The 22,761-nt window shown below is 39.9% G+C and overlaps 1 protein-coding gene across 5 annotated transcripts; it reads right to left on the bottom strand.

Annotated features, from left to right (window-relative positions):
* Nucleotides 1-4,588: 4,588 nt before the first annotated feature.
* Nucleotides 4,589-22,379, bottom strand: LOC109482649. 5 transcript variants are annotated; one of them, XM_019785466.1, is made up of 6 exons: nucleotides 22,324-22,379; nucleotides 11,139-11,477; nucleotides 10,087-10,608; nucleotides 8,367-8,426; nucleotides 7,506-7,574; nucleotides 4,589-5,770 (listed from the first exon to the last, which is right to left on the bottom strand). In XM_019785466.1, the coding sequence occupies exons 3-6, from the start codon at nucleotides 10,512-10,514 to the stop codon at nucleotides 4,678-4,680; spliced, it is 1,650 nt and encodes a 549-aa protein (XP_019641025.1). In that variant the 5' UTR covers nucleotides 10,515-10,608; nucleotides 11,139-11,477; nucleotides 22,324-22,379; the 3' UTR covers nucleotides 4,589-4,677. The 5 variants fall into 5 exon arrangements, with proteins under 5 accessions (XP_019641025.1, XP_019641026.1, XP_019641027.1 ...); XM_019785467.1 differs by lacking the exon at nucleotides 22,324-22,379 and adding an exon at nucleotides 11,803-11,823; XM_019785468.1 differs by lacking the exon at nucleotides 22,324-22,379 and adding an exon at nucleotides 11,566-11,584.
* Between the last annotated feature and the right edge of the window lie 382 nt (nucleotides 22,380-22,761).

The following is a 22,761-nucleotide window of genomic DNA, read 5'->3' as shown; positions in this document are numbered from 1 at the left end:
AAGTTGTTATCTATTGCAACATGCCTCAGACCTGTGAAATGCCTTAGAAAAATATAACTAATTGTAAATTGATGACCATTGTCTCACCTGTACAAACTCACTGTCTTCAGGTCATCTGATTTGCTGGTTTGGACAGGAGAGAAGTTGCCGGTCACCAGGTTTCTCAGAACACGAACATCTGGTCTTGTCGGGTTTAGAATCATCACTGCAGTCAACTGCATCAGTCACCTAGATACATAGACATTAAAAAGTTACATGCTTGTCTCAATTAACACTAAGAAAACTACTACTCGTACAATTTACAATCTAGTTTTCAAGTTCTCACCGATATTCCTCTTGGGTCTTCAAAACTGGTCACTGAGATTTAGACAGGAATCACCGTCACTGTTGCATCAGTCAGCAGCCACCATACAATAGAAACATAAGTTACATACTTGTAATACAGTACTAAGCAAATGGTAGGCAAAATTCAGAATTTTTCTCACCTGATATTCCTCTTGGGTCTTCAAGTCCCCTGGTCTGGTCCAATCCACTGTTGTCAGGTTCAGACAGGAGTCCCAACTACTGCATCAGTTAGCAGTCACCTATTAACTATACACAGACATTTAGAAATTAAATACATGTCTCAAATAACATTAAATAAAAAGAAGGTTGAATATAGAATTCAGATTTTTCTCACCTGATATTCCTCTTGGGCCTTCAAGTCACCTGGTCTGGTCCAATCCACTGTTGTCAGGTTCAGACATAACAGGAGTCCCCACTACTGCATCAGCAGCCACCTAACTATACAAACATTAGAAATTACACACTTGTCTCAAATACCACAAAGTAAACAGTAGGTAAAATGCAGAATTCATATTTTTCTCACCTGGTCTTCATCTGATCCCCAGGTCTGCTCTGGTCCAATCTTCTCTTGTCAGGTTCAGTCAGCAGCCACCTAACTATACAGACATTAGTTGTTAATTACTTGTTACACACTTGTCTCAGATAACATGAAGTAAATAGTAGGTTGAATGCAGAATTCAGATTTTTCTCACCTAATAGTGACCTAGGGTATTCAAATCATCCAAACACCTGCACAGGTTGCTGACCCTCAGAGCACAGTTCACTACAGGATTCTATGAAAAGAAGAAATAATTATATTATCAGCTTGCCATATATTGCAGAAACTTCCATAATAACACTGAACAAATCTTACCAACTATAGATTTAGACTTAGTCAAAGCAACCTTATCTAATGCATTTTTAGAACAGGTGCCCTGTGCACCAATCTAAAAACTGGGTGCACAAAAAAATTATTGGGTGCACGATATAATGAAATAAGTAGAATGGCAGCAAAAACTAATTAAGTTTCATTTCTAAAGAAAAGTACTACAAGTCAACAATCTTTAATTATTATTTATCTGACACTTTAATGTTAAGAATAATACAATTATACATTTAACATCTTAACATACCAAAATCTAAGAAAATATTTGGGTGCACTGGTGCACCCACAGAAAAAAATTGGGTGCACAGCTCCAAATTTGTAACCTGGGTTCCATCCTGGTTAGTTTACGTCCGCTCCCACATGCACCCAGTATTTCGAGCCCTGCCTTTAAACTCCCATTGTTTAAAGTCGTTTATTGCAATGTTGGACAAATTTAAGTGTTGTTCGATGACACCATAGTGACATATTTGTTTACTTCAATTTCAAATTTGTTTTTGGACAGTTTTTAGTATTTGAATATTCTGAATAGTGCTGGTAGAATATAAAGTATTTTTTTGTATTCAGAAAAGCTTGTACTTACGGGCCTCCGTACAAAAGGTCACAGTTCACTGGGCCAAATGGAAAATTCCAACAACAAAAACGTGTTTGTAACAGTTTTAGCAGCGAAATTTGCTCCTAGCTTTTTTCAGTGCCAACCAACACGGAGGAAATATAGTCAGTGTTCCCCAAGACCACGATAGTCATGAAAACAACCTCCCTATTAAAAATATTCAAGTACAAAATGGCCCACGATATTTGTGTGCGACATACCGTTCTACAAAACGCACATTTCTACAGAGTATAACGGTTAACATAACGAATTATAACGTGGTCTGTTGCTACAGGTTTGTTGGGAGTACAAACATGTACATTCAAGGAGCTAATTTGTTGTATTACCTCCCAAGAACTTGTCTTTTTTAGCACCACGCCGCCATGGTAGTCGCCATAATTTTTGTTTCCAGTGTCCAAACTCCGCCCGCCAGCGCCAGGAAAATACGAGTTTTTTCTCTCAAACATCCAAAAAACCGCACACATCCGACCTGGAAAGGCCCAGACGATATACTGTACACTTGAGACGGATAATGTGCGGACGAAAAGCCGAAAATTTACCCCAAAAGTTAGAGAGAATTCATGCACAACTTAGAAGCTTGCTGCAGCTGGTCGAATGGACCGTACCATGTGTGATAATTGCATAGGGGTGCCAACGAGATTAATCATTATTGCTTTTGATAATTAACCATCACCATTTCGCCACCAATCAAAAGTAATTATTCTCGTCCTCCAATTTTAGACTTGTTTTCTTAGTTATGTGCCAAACCCAAAGATCACGATACCTTCTGCCACAGCAAGTGTTTATATCTCCAAATTTGTTTTTTTTGCCCCCCCCCTCATTTGTTAATGTGCGAATGAGGTGTCTCCTTGGTGCTGAACTCACCTTCAGTTCCATGTATTGCAGTTTTGGCCGCAATACTGTACTACTAGACGCTTTGTTTGACACAAAAATACACCCATGGAAAAACGAGAGATTGATGTATTTTAGTCCATATATACAGTATATAGTACATTGAAGCCTGCATATCAACAAGATCTTTATTTCATCAAGTCACATACATTTTCTCAGGATTAAGAAAAAATATAACAGAAACAACTAAATCAAGCATCATAAACTGGATTGAAATTTCCAAACTTTTTGTGCCAAACTTTTTTTATTTCGTCGAATTTAGACTTTGAAGGCCCGCCTTGTTTATTTTTACGCGAGTTTTTTTTTTTTTTTTTGCCGGAGCATCAAAAGATCTAATTACGTACACGTGCAAATTCCAACAGATGTTTTTGAACCACATGGAGATGAAGAAATGACAGTTTTGTTACAGAATTATTTTCTTACAAATATGAGCTAAAACCTTTAAGTAACAAATAAGACATTCAACGTAAATCAACATGTAATACTCTGAAGCACACCACACACGAAAAACAATTCAAGAAAACGCGGCGAAATAAGTTGTCTTTTCAAAGACTGTCTCAAATCAAGAATGGTAACTCAAAACCTACAGAACTAGGCCATTTCTTACAAGATATGACTAAACATGTTGTAACAAGTTCTAACAAGTTGCAAGGTAATAATTTCAGACATACCTGTAACAGCAAGTGAAGTCGTCTCCATACCACGCTACTTCCCAACTGTCCCGCCATTTTGTTGTCTTCTCCAAAATTCGCCGTGTCAGGAAGTCCGCATTTTCTCTTCAAAACTTCACCAGAACGGTACAAATCCACGACGAAAACTTCCCAACGCCCTGCTACACACTTAAGAAACACATTTTACCGACTAAAACTACAAAAAGTACCCAGAAAGTTGGGAAAAAATTAGCCCTAAGTACAACCCTCATGCGAAAGCGCCATTTTGAACGGAACCACGCCAAACGTTGTTTTTACACAGGTGTGCAAAGCAGCCGTCTAATTAATGCCAAACTTGTAATCTAATTATGAGACGACCAATGACAGCGCGTTTCGGTGCACGGCAACTTACATTGTATATGCGACGAAGAAGCAGGACGTGATAATCTAATTACGAAGACTACTAATTTCAATCTCATGGAGGATAAAAAATGCATACAGCTACAGGCTAACTATAGAATTTCTCCTTGGTGCTGAACGCCATCCATCCACACACACACACACACACACACACACACACCATCCGTACACAGCCAAATATGATCGAAAATATTGTTTGAATAATATGAACATGTTTATTTTTTCTTTTATTTCTTCTTTGATATAATATCAATGGTAACTTTAACATTACAATAACGTTATACTTCGACATGTACCGACCGAGCTTACATAACTTAAACTAACAGATAGATCATCATAACTGTGTACGTGTGCACAAAGGTCCACCGTAACGCATGGCAGAACTTTTGAAAGGATGCTGTTCAGACATTCTTCGCAAGAGGGCGTGATTATCTAATAGCTAAGTAACCAAAACCATTGCGAACAGTTTGCAGGAGGGCTGACGAGCAGCAACACAATCATTTCTGTCTGAACTATATTATAAGATTTCGTTCAAACGCTATTTCTTTCCAAACTACTTATATCTAAATATTACTGTTACTTAGTATGTCTGTATATGTAGTCTTATGTCTATGTCTAAAATTGTGTTCTTCGGAAGTATTGTTTTGAGTGGCGATGGTATAGAGACAGTTTGTATGTTTGGGTTCCAGAAATTGCATCCGGCTACGTGACAAGAGGTCAAGAGGTCGGGTGGGAGTTTGTGTAGAAATTTAATGCATAATGGTGTATATTATAAATAGACGATGTCATTACATCGTATATACAACCACCTTCACAGTTCCAATACATTCACGAAAAAAACATTTCCTAAAAGTTTGAAATCTCTTATCCTTTTTTGGTTTTGCTAGTCTTCATCGCTACGTGCTTTTCTGCTGAGTAGCGGTGAGTTGTGACATGTATTGTCTATGTTGCTCTGCAGTTCTGTAAGGATAGCCCCGCACCATGGTGTTTAGTCTTACTAAGGGTGGCATTGAGGCTATGTCACTCTTAGAGCCGGACTGCAGGACAAGCTGCACCCTCGGTCTAACCCTGGGTTTCGGGACGCCCTGGTCAGGACTGTTCTTCTTCTCCTCGCAGCGCGCGCAACACGCCCGTCTTTCCGCTCTCGTCTTGGGCTTGTTGTTCTCGGAACACAGGCGGAACTGTTTCTTCACGTCCGTGGCTTCTCCCGCGGTCTTCAGTTTCATTCTGCTGTGGTTGAGGTTGTAAAGTTTGGCAAGATAGTCTCTGTATGCCGTGGATTCGGTGAAATCTTTCCACACTTTGTAGGAGGGTTCCTCCCTATAACTTATCTTGATAGTCCCCTTTGTGTAGAGGGACGCATCCGTGAATGTCTTTGCTCTTTCTACAGGTCTCTGCGGATGCTCCAAAGTGGATCTTTTTTCCCAGGACGCTCTCTCTCTCTGACTGTAAGTCGAGGTCGTTTCTGGGTCCTTGGAGGTTGTGTCTTGTTCGAGTGCTGAGTTCCCGTGCACCATTGTCGGGTTTCCGTCGGGAATCCAGTTGTTTCCTACCGATATCTGTGAAAAGTGTCCCGCGGAAGTCGAGGAATTCCCGCTCTTGTAGCTGTCCACTGATGACACCGCATCACTGCCGGTGCTGTGACTATTGGTGTCAGAGTGTCCCGAAATGCGCCCCCTAGCGGCTTTCCCCTTACCGCTGCGTCTGTGTGTGACACACACGGGGATAGGGAGACTCCCAAGCCTCGGCAGGTTTTGGTGGTACGCTTCCTTGTTCCTCTTGTTCTTCCTTCTGTTGGATTTGTTGCTGGAGTTTTCCTCGTCGTCCGACAGCCCGGTTTTACAGGGCAGGATCCGCGGCAGATTGAGGTCTGCCCGCACGGGGGCGAGGTTGATCTCCGGGCTCTTCTTGTCCCGAGGTGAGTTGGAGAAACGGACGGCCTCGTCATCAGTAGAGTCGTCCACACAGCTCTCTCCTCTATCTGCAATACTGTGTAAGGTGGGGACATCAGACAATAGATTAGTAACTATATATAAAGGTAACATTTGCAAAGCAAATGCATAATGTTTACCTTCGCATATGGTCTGCTGTGTCAATTCTTACTCAAACATATTCAAATATATATATGGTCAGTCATGAGTCTAGATCCCTGAACTGACAGAATGGTGTCCATAATCAAATATCATATGCTAAACCTGACCATTCTTGACAAACAATTTTTGATGCTTCTTTCTTTCTAGCTCAGCACGACATGTACCTTAAGCCAGCACTTCCCTTAGCAAAGCCTCATCTTTGCAGGATGATATAGAGACGTTTCGCCCCTCCTCAAACTGAAAACTTTGCTCCAGGAGAATAAACGCTCTGAGAACATACGTTTATAATCTCAGCACTGTGTAGACTTTAACTTTATCTTCAGGCCATTGGGCAGCTATTTCTCAGCCCGTTCAAGCAGCCACCACACTTTCTGCTATAAAACTGCAACATGATGTAACCCAACACCAGTTATCATGGTGATAGACTGTCTGGTTCAGGTCATTGACCTTATAGGCTTGGAGAAGAAGAGAAAGAAACTGGCCAAAAAAGAATTGTATAATAGTACACTTCTGGTTTTATTTTTGTCGATTTTCCTCTCAACAAATCACTTTTTTTAAAAAGCCGTAATAAGTCTGATTTTTTTGTTTATTTGCACATATAACGAGATACATAATGAAATTATAAAAGATGGACAAATATGCCGGAGGAGACAACAAACCTTAGTGGTTCTGTCAATAAAACTTAAGAATGCGTAATGTTTTTATTTGCCAACTCTGGCAATCCGAAGTCAAAATACATCGAGAGTGAGAGTGATTATGTGCACTTTGTGCTTTTGAAGTTGAAGACAAAGTTGTATCCATTGCAAATATTTACAAACACCGAGTCTATGGGACGACTATTGTCCGTACAGTAACGTTAACCGCGACCATTTAACTTGTTAGACCGTTAGTGTAACCGACACAGACCGTGACATTGTGATGCTGTTTTCTTAGTAACGTAAACTGTTGTTATAGGATCATGATTAGAAGCCTCAAGCACCGCTGCCATAGTAACGACTTGTTAACCTAAAGATACTTGAAGATTCTTCTTAAAGGCACCCAAAGCGATTTCACGGCAGTAAAACTGGATATTCAAAGTCAATTTCCGTTAGTTTTTTAGTACAGTGATTTGAATGAACCCTATCCAATAGAATATTGACATCTGTGAGGAAAATAATTGTTATGTCGTTCAAGGTAAACAGCTGCTTGATTCGCATGCTTGGCTGGTCCTAGCTACTAGTATTTATGGAGGTACCCTAAAATAAAGGGAGCTTGTTTTCCGGGGCTATTTCAAACGATTCAAGTATGTAATGACGATGACAAAAATTGTCAATTTCATACAAATTTCCTTATCCGTAATTTTTTTTCCTGCCCTGTAATAGAATTGGATGCCTTTAGACTCTAGACGATTAAATATAAGGCGACATCTTCGTATTCGCCAATACTAACATCTACGTACCAGGCTTTCCAGCTGATGGAAAAATGATCAGAAATTGCACAAAAAGCCTGAATAGTATGCCAGATCTAGGAGTGAGCCGGCACATACATTCATACTGCCATAGGAATACATTCATATTGTTATGCACTAAATATGAACAAATTAAAGACAGTCACACAAATAAGTCCATATATACACATGTTAAAATGAATACCTGTTATCCTCATGGTTTGGGTTGGTCGCCACAGTTGAGTTAACCACATTCATCCTTTCAAAGATACGTCTGAAATATGAAGTATGATACCTTAGACCCAAGACAGACGTCACCACAAGGTATACATGAGCCTTAAATACATCGATTCAGAATAACTGCCTTAGAAAATTTCTAAACACTGCCTCATCATCATTCGTTCGACCTCAGTAAAATTGAAATTTCTCTTGAGTAAATTCAAAGATGTGCATGTCTGTGCACCTTTGTTATGCTTGCGTTTGGATTGTGCCACTTGTGCTCAAAAAACACGTGCGTTTGATCTAGCAAGGCAGGTATCCTAAAAGATGCACTAAAACTGTGGATTGTGGAAACGGTTTGCCCAGTGTGACACTCTATATTAGCCTTACCATGTTTGTACAGCCCCAACAGACATGATCCTGACTGTCCATCACAATTAGCAGTTCAACCAATGATAGCATGGCAATTAGTGGTTCGACCAATGAGAGAGCGGCCAGCTGCATGTCCGTGAAATACTGGCATTTGTATGTTCTGACGGAACTAGACGTGCGGCGGACATCTCTCTGATTGGTCGAACCGCTAAAACTGCCATGCTGTCATTGGTTGAACTACTAATTGTGATTGACAGTTACCGCACACTGCGGTTTCTTTAAACGGACAACATTCCTTCCATTCCGTGTTTAAACAGCGTATCGGCAAGGCCATTATAGACTGTCTCCTCGGGCAAGCCTTTTCTCTATATAGACAGAGCAAAGTTTATCCACCACCGGCGGTGTTAGCGCAGCCACCCCCGAGCCGTCACCTCAAATTTGTTCTGTACAGAACATGACATGCACATAGCCTCACCTAGACCTGTGGTAACCTGGCAACCATGATGTCAATTCGCTAAAATCGAAGAACAATTGGCTGAAAAAAGCAATGCAAAGTTTGAAGAGTTAATGATAGGCAAACAAGATTTGGATTAAAAAAAAGCAAAGAGTGCAGTTGGATAGGAGGAAATGCAAGGTTTTGTTGAAGCCAGTGGTTAATAATAAAATAGTTTGCAGATATAGCTTTACCAAAAACAAAAAGAGTATCAGGAAATAGATATACATGTATATTCAAAACATCAAAGAGTCTTGTTGAAATCATAAACCTACACTACTGAGTCATAAAACATTTACCTGACCCAGTTATAGCTTCTATTGTCATGTTGCTATGATATTTGGACCAGTAACGGGGACAATTTAGTTATGCTAACGTTACACTGATATTTTGTGAGGTTCAAGTGAAAAGAAATATAGTTTTCTCAAACATAACAATGAGAGTCAGCACCCAATTTATCCCAAATTTCTGAGATGAATTATATGAAGAAATATTTTTCGAGCTCATGATATTCTCTATACAGTAGTAACTAAAGGCAGTAAAATTTGTGGTAGGTCGTCGTATGATTTTGATGACTTTAAAGTTTCAAGAAGACTGTGAGAAAACCAATTTCTGTCAAGGATTTTAGGCATCCTTTTACTATGAGGGTTACTCTTTTATGTGGCGACGACAGCCCTACTTTTAAGCTTTATACACTAGGCGAAGCAACAAATGGCTTCCCACGTTCCAAATCAAATCAACTGTCGAAGAATAAGGGCATTTTACACCACATTATCTCACTAATGCGATTAGGGGCGTTTCTCGTCCTACTTCTTCCGACTTGAATAAGAAGTATAATCATGTTCTAACATGTAGTGTCTGCACCTGGGTACTATTTGTTAGAACCGAGACAGGGAAAATTTAACATTTTCAGTCTACAAAAAAGAATGTAGACGAACGGTGGACAACACAATAACTTGAATAAGAAGACAAACTAAAAACAGCGAGTAAAATAATCGACATATAATCACATTTGGAACAAAAAATAAACAGGAAAGTGAAAATAGAAAACTATGTAATTGATTTTAATTTAATCCTGACAACAAAGATATTTCTTTCCTTTCTTGTTTTACCCCATGGGTTCTTTTGTGCGTATAATCTTTTAATTGTTTACCTCTTGTCCATGCATGAATTCACTATCATGGGAAAGGGGGGGTGGCGCTTGCTAAGATTCATTTTCAACCAATTGTATATACTTTATTTCCGTCAAAAATGTATACATTTGTTTTTGGATGCGCATTCTGTGTTTTCCTATGTATTTGATTTCATGTGATGGCGTTGAAATAAGTTTTATATACGGACAACTACTTTGCAATACACGTTTTTTTTTATTCCAACATGTCATCACCAGACGTGGTGACGACACACTCAAGTTTTTTCAACTTATATTAATGCACGTTTGTGCATGTCAAGTATTTTTCTTTATTTCCTGCTATATTACTGTTTTAATCGTTTCAAATCTGGTTCATCTAGTAATAATGGCAATTTATCTTTTAATTCAGCAGTAGCACAGGGGAGAGCCTAAGATACACCACCAGTTTTCTGACCCTCCCACGCATGTCTATATATTTCTCAATTGCTATATCTTGTTTTATTTGTAAGTGCAAAAGCAATAAACAATAAAAGATACAAATCATTGGAAAACAAGTCACACATGTCTCACCTGACGCTGGTTCTGAGTTTCGGAAAATAAGGATCCTCCACGTGAACTCCGAACACCACACTCTTCTGTTCCTTCCCCACATCGCCCCGTGTGTGGTAGTACCTGTACTCCTCTATGTACCTCCTGGTGTCGTAATAGTGCCTAAACGCAAAGTCATCCTCCCGCGGTTCGTTAGAATTCCTTCTCTGCTGCTTTGCACGTTTTCTGTTCTCCCCTGTACATCTTTTCCCCTTCTTCTCGAGTTCTCCGAGTTCGTTGTTCGCCCGACTACAGGGTCTGTCCCAGCCTGACAACACCTTCTCTCTCTGACATCCCTTCGTACAGAAGCAAGAATCGTTGTCGGAAAAACGAAGCAGTTCGCTCTCACAGATGTCCCTGGTCGGTTTCGTGGCGACTGGGGGACTTTCAGTGACAGATCCTGCCGCCATAGTCTTGTAAAAATCACTGTATCCAACGTCTAACAATCAGTGCCATCCAGTACGTCCATTTTGGCAAATTAGCGAGTCGCCATCTTGGTTGTAGCTGAGGTGTGTGAGAAAGAGAGTGAGCAGTTAATAACGTTAATGACCTGTCGATCAAAATTAAGTAGTTTGTGTGCTGAGCAATCTTTCTACCGCTGGGACACAAATAAACACCAAGAAAAGGTCTTCACGTATTTGCAAAATAGGCCAAATAGGACGACTTCTGGAAGAACCAAGGTGACATCAAAACTTATTTTTAGTGTTTCTTCAAAACGTGATACAGTCACATGAAACTGTGACCTGATTTGGACCATGACTACCTAAGCACCTGCTTACCAACTCTGCTTGCATCGCTGTTTTTGGCAGGCATATCTTTAGTGGCAGGCGTGATAAAATTACATAAATCACACACATACATAACACTACAAACGTGCCCGCCTAGCGCCACGGCTGTTTACATTTCGACCGTGCTATGGTCTCTTGACCAAGTTAGCCTTGCCGCCAGGTCTTTAAATCCTACTGAATCACCGATTAGCAAACCATTAACACAACGGTCAAGCGACGCAAAGTACATAGATACTCAGTACTTACCGTAAAGTGACAACGGGTGTAGGCGAGGGATAGCCGGTCACGCGAATGTCCCCTCAGGCTTAATGCCTACGTGAAGGCACTACATTCCCCGTAGCAACCCTCATTCCTGCTCATGTTTACGCCATATCTTTTCCCCAAATGTGTACCAAACTTTGTAGGAGAGTAGCAAACTGTTGACACGAATCGTCTAACGTCCTTTGTTTCTCCTCTCCCGGGCTGACATCCACCTGCCCGAGCTTTGTCCGGGCGCCCACTGATCTGTACCGCGACTCGTGTGCTGTTTACGCCCGCCGTATTGTCCCCGAGTCAGCCGGCACCGTGTCGCGAAACTGGACCCGCCTGGGCAGAAAGGAAACAGTGGCGGTTAGGGAAGGAAACAGTGACGGTTAGGCTTACAATAGAAACATACGGGCAGCTGCGGACCAACCTTAGAAGTAGGGCACGACAGGTGCTGCTGTATCCAGAACCGTATTTTATAGTGCTCAAACACGGTTTTGGATAGTCTACGCGTATCCAGAACAATGCCTGGGCAAATCTACCGTCTTGGATGGGATGAGGCTATCCAAAATCGTACCTGATCTTTACCATAACCTTTTCAGGTGCTACGAACTAGACAGTAGACAGGCACGGTTCTGGATACGATAACACAGGAACAAGTACTCACAGAAACACGGAAGCCATCCTCAAGCCCCTACTGAAGCGTAAAGACAGACTGTTTACGTAATTACAGAGATTAAGATCTCCCTGAGGTCACATGGGGGTGCTTTCAGGGTCACCTTTCAGAGATAAGCATCGAGAGGCAGTAAACCAGCTCGATGTAAAAGAACAACAACGTCAATTGTTTGGCCGTCAACAAACGACCATACGTATTTGCTCACAGATCGCCAGGCTTAACGTTTAAGTATGCCTACCTCTTATTGGATAAACTACGTGGGCGACTACATACACCTAGCCTATATGTTACGATGGGAGGTTATGTTTTTCAAAGCTAACTGTACCGGTATACGTTCCATCTGGGAATACGTTTCATAATGACATTAGAATAACTCAAGACGGCAAAAATGAATTGTTACCTCGTCCTATTTTTGGTAGCGTTGGTTTCTTTGGATCCATACATGTATGGGATTCAACACCATAACTCAAGAAGCTATGAATGGATTGTTATGAAATTGAATACGTGATTAGATCTTGACCTACCGAAGAAATTGTTAGATTTTAACCCCGTCTGCTTTCCCGGGTACTGCAGCAGAACTTATGGCAATGATATCTCGTGTTCTGAACATGCTATAGTCATCATCACCATTGTCACAAGGTATAAGCCTAAGGAAGAATTTATTGGATGTAGTAACTGCAGGATTTAGATTTCTAGAAATTCGTTTTTTTTCTAATTTGAAGGTCTGGATATGATATCATTATCCAGCTATGTCATAAATGATAGGTACATACACGTACATAGAGAAAAACATTAGGTAAAAGTATTCTTAGACAACTTCTAAACACTTAGCCTACCTCTCTCTATCCTACTTCTTAGAGAACACACAAACACACACACACACACACACACTCACACACACATACACACACACACACACACACACACACACAACATACACACACACACACACACACACACACACACACACACACACACACACACACACACACACACAAGTTGCATCATTCTGTATAACCCGTAATGGACATAATGGACATACCCTGCACTTTAACATTACTATGACTAATATCAGAATGACTCTCGCTCAGAAATATTAATCGCTAATCACTTAGATGACACGGGTATCTATGGCAAACACTGTTTATACATGTAACCATAAACTGTACCAAGCACAACAAATGATACTTGAGTTACAGAGATCCCCCGTTCATAGCAAATAAACCTTTTTATTGGGCGCTTATAATGAATGACTGTATATGAATGGAGCTGTCAAGTATAAAACAATGCGATTAGCAAACGAAGACCCACGCATTTCGAAAACGACAACAGAAATAGGTTTGCAATTGTAGCCAACATAAAGAGAATACGGAGTTAGAATACGTAGTTAGTCCATGTTGCAAAATATATAGCCTTCTACTTCTGTTATCTACTAATAGAATTAGTGAATTCAATCGGACTTACTGGTAAACGAAATCCATTAAACCAGTTGAAAATTGACCAGAAAATTTGGCTTTCTATGTATATAGATTCGCTTACCTCCGCCAAAATGCAAAATAGATGCACAGAAACGCATATATTTGACGGACATGCAGCCACTCAATCATTGGTCGAACCGATAATTACCATCCTCTCATTGGCTGAAAGATTAATTATGATGGACACTCACGATCGGTCTACACCTCAACATTCCCCTTGCCTCAGCGCCAAGTTTGTTTGGTTGCCCGCCTGCTTACAAGTGACAAATCAACATTGAGCCATTTGCCGTTTATCCTTTATCAAATATTTGTCGGCCGTAATCATATTTCAATCAGTACACAACTCCAATTTAACTTAGAGACCAGAAGATTATAACAATATATCACAGCAGAATGGTATAATTTATTTGCACTTTGCGTCGCGCGCTACAAGAGTAATGTGCTTGCAGGGATCAGCCTGTTACAGACCGCTAAGCTAGAGTGTATACGTTGCTATGAAACTGCAGGTGGGCACTAATAGCTTAATAGCCTTAGGCGACTTTCAGTCGCTTTCAGAGACATAAGGTAGTCTCTACCAGATTAACTACGCTGGCTATATATAGGAGAATATTTGCCAGGGGAGTTTGGCCACATTGTAGGTTTGACTGGCCGTGGAGGGAAAGAAACTACCTCCCCGCGGCCGGACTCTCTTGGCCAATTTTACTCTCTTTTTTGTCGAATTCTACGATCCGTATTCCCGTAGAAAGTCCTGGTGGAGGCTAGACATAAGGCTACACTCATCTCAATTTTTGTTTGTTTTCAAACAAAAAGTTTGCGCCCATACCTTAAATCTTATTGCATAATTATCAATTATAGTCCGTACTAAAAAAACGTACTGGAAAATGGATATGCTGGTGTTGTAGAATGCTCTTTTCTGATCCTCCATACTCAAAGAAGATGTGAAGGAACAAAACTTTAGAATTCATTGATTGGTATCCCAACTTCTGTGTGTTGTCATTTCTTGAACCTTCCTGGCCACTTAGATTTCATGAAGAATGAAAGAATGATATTCTACCTTTCATATTCAAAGAGTTCTAGTTTCTATAACACGCAGCGATGTTCTAGCCTTCAAATGTATCGATCTTTTGGCAAATCTACATATTGTTTACCGACTAAAAAAAGGTCCAGGTCACATGGTGCAAGCTGAGGGCTTTCTTTGTCGTACAAAATCCAGCGCTGCATGCACGCACGAAACCGCATTTTTAAGCACACATTAAAGCAAGCGTAAAGGTATATGGGAAGAAAGAAACAGAACTTTTAAGTGTGCGTAAAGAATGGATTTTGTGCAGGCAATGCAGCTCATAGTCGTTGTGACAAAAGAAGTTCCTACATCCGGCCTATGTTCTACCAACCTGATAAAACTATTTTCGGAAGCTCATAGTCTTGTTACCACCAGGATAGCACTTACACAGCGGACAAATCGACCAGCTTTTCATGTTATAGTCAATAAAAAAAAACAATGAAAACTTCCAAACGTATCACGTAGTCATTTGAGTCCTGAACTAGGTGTACAACACAGACGGTGGATAACTGATATCAGTATCTTCACTATCTCGATGGCAGAATACCTATCTACTCACCTGTGACACTCAGAGAGAAGCGTCCCTGTCCCAGACCAGGTGTACACTGACTACCTGTACCACACCTGTGCCGTCGCCAGGTAACAGTAACGTCTCCTAAGCGCGGGGTTGTTTTCTTACAAGCTGACCTCCGCACGGGACATGCGATCGTCCATTGTTTACTGTCGTGTTAAAAGGCCCGCTTTCAGAACACGGGTTTACATACCAGAAAAGGGGCAACCCGAGTCCTGGTAGATTTTTCTGGCCTTGCTTAGGACGTTAAATCGCATTTACAAGGCCAAGGGTAGGATCTATCTGGTAACAGAATGCACGCTAATTGTGTACTAGTTGTGAACTGAGTGATAAAAGCCAGCAACAATCACTGTACAAAATATAATCTTTAAGCTCATCATAAAGTATGTGTAAAGGTACAGATAAGGGGAAAATTGAACCTTTACGCATTGTTTAAGGTGTGCTTAAAGAAAGGACTTTCAATGTGTGCTTAAAGAATGGAATAGTGAATGTGAGTTGAAGTGTACACAACACAGAAACCTTTTAAGCTCACAATATTTATCTTACTTAAAAGTCCTGTGACTTTGCATGAACTTCCGCCTGAAATGTTATGGTACTAGATTGCATGCTAGTAGGGAACACGAGTTCAACGACTCCATACCATTGCAAAATTTTGTTCAAATCTATGATAACTGCTTTATTTTTCTGATCGATCATGCAAATAAGGTCAAATTTGCATAAATTATATCAACTGGTGATCTTCTCTAACCATGGGGGTAAACCTCCATGCTCCAACTAAAAGTTAGAAATGTGCTCATAAACGCAATTATGCTGAACGCATCAAAACGTAACAGCGAGGCAATCATTGTTTAATCCCAATGCAATGGAGGCACGCAAAGCTGCTCTTCCAGACGAAATGTTGGACGGGTTTAGTTTAGAAAGGGATCACCCACCAGGAAGGATTAGGCATCCAATGCGATTTCAGAGCAACCTTTGTGATATTGACACACACTGCTTCACATTAACACATTTCAATCAGCATACTTTGGGCATTTAAAACTACAGAAACATGCCCCAAAGATGTGTCCTTTATTTTTTTTAGGTGTCACCAGTAACCATTTTCCGTCAGAATTTAGTATGAAATTCAATGTGTGTCACGTATACATATACAGTATTATGCCCCGTGGGATCTTGGTTAGCATTTGTTTGGACAGCGCTGTCCCCATTCAGACAAGATGAACGCCAAGCCAGCAATAACACCACGCTAGGCTGCCACTCTAGACACCGTGGAACAAATAATGTAGCAAACTCTCTGAAACAACATCTCAACAAAGCACACAGGGCGACCTCGAGTCCTCAGGACAGAAGCGGCTTTTTGAAGACGCATACCTGCAACCTGCGTCTATCTGTGTACAGGTACTGATGTGTGTCGGACTGTGGAGCCTTTCTTATGTCCTGATTGACTGTTAAGGCAAGCAAGTACTAGCCTGGGTGCCATCATCCTCCGTAGTTTAATACCACGGCTTCCTACGGTCGAGGTAGCGAGAGACAACAGGGAGCCGGCAGTAACCGCGGAGGATGGCACCCAGGCTAAACATACACCCCATTTCAATTCAATTCAATTTATTCAATCCAACAAAATCGAACAAAAGCAGGGAATGCTAATGCAGCCCTGAATTATGCATTCGATTTTTACAAATTTGTTAAAAAAACAAGACAGGACAGGTACACAGAAACACACTATATACAAATATGTACAAACACCATTCACTCTACAACAGGAGATAGCAGACATAGGTTTTCAAATATCAGCCATTGTCACTGTCATTGTAGAGTCTTACTGCACAATGTAAGACATTGACATGATTTAGGAAAATATCCGGATCGAAATCTCGAAACAATATATTTCATCCATACCATGTTATGGACTGAAATATAAATATGACACACTGACGTATTACAGAGATAACACGTGCAATAATAGGGGAGTTTTTTCGGTTATAAAAGGTTATTTTTAGACGGCAAAGCTGTCTGGATCCGTATCTTGACTACCTGTCAGTTGATAACCGAACCATTTCTTTATAAAAGAGACAAAAGACCCAGACAGCAGAACTATCTCGCTACGAATGAAAATAGACCGAATGATTTCCTGTAGGAGTTGACCGTCCAATGAATGTCCAGGTGACCCCGTTGGGACCAACTATTTACCGGCATATCATCCACCTGTCTTACGGAGAAGAGACTAGACTAGACCAGACCAGACCAGATCTTCAAAGTGCCGCTCCCAATTCAGCTACTGGTACATGTAAACCAGAATTATGCACTAGGGCTAGGTCTTCATTTACTCAATAAGATTTGCTTCTGAAAATGGCAGGCTTTGAAATTTGATTCAATACAAATGTCAGATCGAAAAAATTATGGACTTGTCAGCGGTCCATCAAAGAAAAAAGCTAGGACCGGTGAATTTTTCTAGAGTCGGTCTGGTAACAAAAAACATTTCTTTCCTAGGCCTTACCCCCTACCAAGCTCCTGTCAGAAGCCGAGGTACTGAAGTATTAGGCTCGCTTCCTTGCATCACATGCGATTGTTACTTGGAAGCCTAAAAGGCCTGGTGGAGACTAGAGGCTCAACTTTCAAATCGCCTTGTATTAAGAACTGACGATGAGACCAGACAGTGTACATGTACTATTTGTTCACGAAATCAAACGATAATGTAGAATCATGTATAAATCTATAATGTAACATTATGTAGCCATGGACAGATTTAACAATGCCAATATCACTGCTACTAGCGACAACTAGCCAATACCAAAATTATGAGTCCCTGCCCATATAGTACCTTACCTTTACGTACAATAGGTGTCTTCAAGCCTGTACCTTACAGGTGTCCTCAAGACCCCACTTAAATATACCTGCTACACTTGTTGTTTGTAAGAAATAACAAACGATGCAAAAACAAGACAAAACCCACCTTCACGTATTTCCGAGGACCGGCGAACAAACCAAGGTGCCCAAACTTCGACCAGCCTCTCCGTATCACGACACGAATGCAGGACTATCTTCCGTGTAAAACTCCTTCCATTTTTAGGATAAAGATTCAAAGATACCGTATCAAAATCTTCTGTGTCCAACTAGGTGGGGAATGGAAGCTGTAGTGAATTCAGAACGTCTCGTTTGCCCCACAGAGACCAGCTGAGTAACAAAAGATAATAACACACGTCAACCATAATCGTTATGTAAATAGTGGACATAATTGCTGTGGGCGTGGCTAATGTTCGCATGTCTTACCGACAATGGAGGCGGACGCCTGTCTTTAATTGAAACTTGATACCCGGTATTCCAGGTTTACTACGCACCAGGGTGAAATTGTCATAAAACAAAACAAAAAGAAAAACGCCAATTGTCGAAATCAGTACAGTACATCCCAATTTAACAACAGGTATTATATTGTCCCTTGTGTGCATCTGTATAGACTGGTATGTATAGATTGGTCCCATAGCTACGCCCACCTCTGTCAACATTTCAAAATACACATGTACACAACAACATAAAAACTCAAATAATTCACGGATGTGTAGCCACTTTTTCATTGGTTGAACAGCTAACTGCTAGGCTGACATTGGTTGAACTGCTAATGGTGATGGACAGTATAATGTCATGTAGAGGCACCTCTACTTTTATTATAACTGTAACAATTGTTTAAGGCCTTATAAAACATGAAAACGTAGGTATAAAAACGGTTCAATCTTTCTTTGCCCTTCACTAAAATAAACATCCCCATGGCTGATTCATTGTCTCATCGTAATTTGGCCCTCCAATACTACATCAGGCCATGTTGATTTGATTATATGGATGACATCCTCCGGAGCCCCAAAACTGATGCGCGCGTGCGAATAAAAAAAAAGTTTTGCAAAAAACAAAAAGTTCTTTTCATTATGAAATCTACGCGGTCACGAGGGTTGAGCAAATTGCACAGAATATGGTTTGGCGAATAATCTAGTCTTCAAGTTAATTTCTTTACAATTTCGTCTTTTTTCGTTTGATTTTGGCATTCTACAACATTGGTATAGTTTTTATTAATTTTTTTTGTAACTTATGGTATATTTTTGCTCATTTTGCAACTGTTTTGTACGATTTACAGTATGGTTGAAATTTTTTATTTTTTTGGAAACGGCCGAAAATTCATGCGCGCGCGGATGTCATCCATATAATCAAATCAACATGGCCTCAGTGATAATTACCTGTTGGGCACATTATATCAATTCTATCATCACTAATAGCCAAATACATAAAAATGTCATGCAGCTAGTAACAACCAAGTCAGAGGAGGACCGAAAATTATGCGTTAATATTCAAATGTACTCACACTGAAAGCTGTTTCACATTATTAGATTATTGCTTTTCTTGACTGACTGACTTACCTTACAATTCAAAATCTCTGTCGTTGCGTTTTTCGTGACGGCTTGGATGCTAATGTCGGATCCAAAAGTTTGTCTAAAAACATATAATTCTTCTGCGTCCGAAACTAAAAGCATGTAGGTATGATATTATACCTCCATGCTAAAACAGACCTCTCATCTAGCTCCCAGATGTAGAAGGCATCGAAGCAGAAACATGTTGCTGTGCTTCAAAACCGAAGTTAATTCTAAGAGCAACACTTGTGATGTACAGGGAACAAAGTGTATGTACTTGAGGCTCCTTTGAACCTCTTGTAAAGATTGCCTAGTATAATAGAAATAAGGACTGCACTCGAATGGAGACCCAGCCCTTCAGAAGTTACTAGTACTATGCCAAAGTGGCGGGGCTAAATGGTAAAAAAAGACCCCGGAATATTGAAACTATTTCAACCGCAGTACTTGTGTGAAATAACAAAACCGGCGGTTGACTCTTCAGTATACCGTGAGAAGCGTACGTGAATCAAGAGCAACGCCGTTCTGACAATAGAAGAACTTGTTTTACATTTTAAGTGAGAACTTGATATTTTCTATATAAGCACTTGAGGCTGTTTTCTCCCAGTTGACACTGCTAAAATGTTTCAAATGTCAAATATGTCTGTGCCCCTTCCCTGGTGCATTTGAGTTTTACATTCAATTTGTTAAACTTAATTTGTTGGATCTGTTCAGCTACCCACCGACTCCAACCTCTTTTTTTTGCTAGTAACCTTCTTTCACATTCACCAGGCCTAATATAACGACTATAATGGCTTATATTTGACCATTCAATATTAACTTTATTGGCACAACAAAGGTACAGGGACTTTCATAAGGTCTTAAACATGTAGACATACAAACAGATAAGTGGGTACAACAGAATTGAACTACGTACAAGACAACTTATACTACTTGTTTTAAGGTCCAAACATTCTTTCATATATTTACCTATTTGTACACAGTAAGGGTTATTACCTTCTAGAATGAAATATCAATAGGGCCATAATCCCAACAACAGCTAGATTTGTCAATATCAATGTACGTTTCGTGACTATGTTGACGTTTTGTGAAATCTACATGGCATTGACAAATCGGTCAAACATTGCACTAGCACTGAGATCATTATTGCTGCCACTTTCTAAAACAGTTTCGACAAGTATTTGCTTGAATGCCCTTGGCTGAAGTAAACATGCCAGTCTCTTTATTTGTGATTTGCACGTACCAAGAGACTGTTTGTGACAGCATCACATTATGTGAATGATCTATCATTTTTACTTTTTAAAAGGTATATTGATAATGATTAGTAGAAGTATAGTGTTAACTGTCTAAAACATCGCCTTGTAACATGGTTAGTGAGCTACTGGAGTAAAGGAACTACTATATGTTTCACTCACTCTAGTCTACGCTCTACGCTACGCTGACTCGGTGGTTTTATTCGGTGGTTATAGCAACTGCCAGGGCTTTATCACACGATATACACCGAGGATCAGGCAGGTCATTAACCCTTAAGTAGTGGATATTTGCAGTTAAGAATTGCGTCACTTCTTATTTCAGTGGCCAGTCTTTCCCTCCTGACATCTGCTTGGTTTTTGTTGATACTTAAACACCCAACGTGAACTCAGCATAGTGGCTCACACTACTATGACTCACATATATTTCAATAATGACTGCCAAACAAGACCATAAATCCGAACGTGTTTTATACATACGGATTACGCGGGGCTAGTCAAATATTTGGACGTCCCATTATGTGTACATGAGTTACCTAATTGTGATTGTTCCGGCGGATTATTGTAACAAAAGGTTAAGTAAAGGTTGCATTATGTCGCTGTCACCCGTTGTATTGTTGGAACACAAAAACGAACGTGTCCAGTGTATAGAATCTTACTACCGGCCGTATGAATAATTAAACAGGACAAAAGGTACTGTATGTTACTAAGATAGGTCAAATAGACTGATCCTGGCTGTCCGTCACAATTAGCAGTTCAACCAATGATAGCGTGGCAATTAGTAGTTCGACCAATGAGAGAGTGGCTGCATGTCAACGTTATACGGAGGTGGGCGGGGCTATAAGATTGGTGCTCCATGATCACAGAGGCATGTGGTTAAGATGTTTTGAATTCAATTTTCTACATGACATTTTTGAAACGTAAATTATGTCTTCTATGGCCTTTTTTCTCACACTTTGTTACGCAGCTAATAATGCGGTTATCAAAGGCTGAACAAATAATCTGGTCAAACAGTAATGTTATTAATCTAAGATGGATTAAGACATGTTTATACAGCTGGTTAAAGTTATATTTAACATCTATACAAAAACTTTTTTGTGTATTGCATTTGTTATCCCATCTAGTAAACGTCCACGAAAAGTCAAAACGTACGCGTGTAACAGTTTCTAGTACTAGTATCAACTGGATTTTAAACAGTATCCGTGGTGCTTTTAGATTCGTATATGGCTTATGATCATATACGTAACACGTTAGTAAGTGCTTGGTGCATCCGGATTTGATGTACACACAAGTTTGGTATGTGTACACACATATATCAAAAGAGCCGGCACTGCACTATCTGTATCTGTATAGCCGGTATAACCGCCCTTCGGCGTAACACACCAACATGGACTTATTAGCATGGAGTATACTATGAGTATACTGTCTTTAACTGTAAACACAGATTAGTATAACGACTTATCTGTTTACACCCAGGCACACTGTTTATAGACAGACACACGCAAACAAAACAGACGATGTAAGCTTCAAACATTACCTTGTCTACTGTAAATAATACCGATTGAGTTTTGTGTATGCACTGATGGACTTGTATATAATTGTTATTTTATAAATTAACAATTATATACATTTAGAAATGGTATGTAACGTTATGTATATGTAATGTAACTCAAAAGACACTGAGATAGGTAAATAAGGTAAACAAGACAGAAACAGACAATACTACACTGAAGTAATTTTTCCTACAGGTAAAAAAAATTCTCACCTTTTGGGGACGCTATCTGGAAGGTCGAATGAAGGTGTCTTTCCCACCTGTGCTAGTGACGTCATGGATCAAACCACTCTGACATGAGGGGGTGTTTTTTTGGTAAATTTATGATTTTGTTTTGGAACGTGCAAATGCAAAACAAATATGTGTACTAACTGCTTGTTTGTTTCCAATATTCACCATAATGTGTAAGACGATTTGTAAAAATATTTTTAACAAATTTAAAAAGGACTGGTCCAAAATGACATTTTTAGGTATTGCAATGCAACAACCGGTTAATTATTGGTAAAGACATCAGCAGCAACCTAATAAAACTATGGGTATACAAGTTATGTCAAGTCTGTCATTAATATCTGTTTAAGTTACACATCCCTTTGATAAAGTATATACAAAAGAAACTAGATACATTTATATTAGCTCAGATATCATTTATTG

Source organism: Branchiostoma belcheri, unplaced genomic scaffold (assembly GCF_001625305.1).
Source record: "Branchiostoma belcheri isolate BF01 breed outbred unplaced genomic scaffold, Haploidv18h27 scaffold6, whole genome shotgun sequence".
NCBI lineage: Eukaryota > Metazoa > Chordata > Leptocardii > Amphioxiformes > Branchiostomatidae > Branchiostoma > Branchiostoma belcheri.
Note: the sequence above shows the minus strand (reverse complement) of the source record. Positions and strands in the feature narration are given on the sequence as shown.

Excerpts from the sequence above, each read along its gene's own strand:
- LOC109482649 (XM_019785466.1), bottom strand. The coding sequence starts at position 10,514 with ATGGCGGCAGGATCTGTCACTGAAAGTCCCCCAGTCGCCACGAAACCG. Across the intron at positions 8,427-10,086 it reads AAACTCAGAACCAGCGTCAG|CCAATTGTTCTTCGATTTTA; the intron begins GTGAGACATGTG and ends TGCTTTTTTCAG. Across the intron at positions 7,575-8,366 it reads CCAGGTTACCACAGGTCTAG|ACGTATCTTTGAAAGGATGA; the intron begins GTGAGGCTATGT and ends TTCATATTTCAG.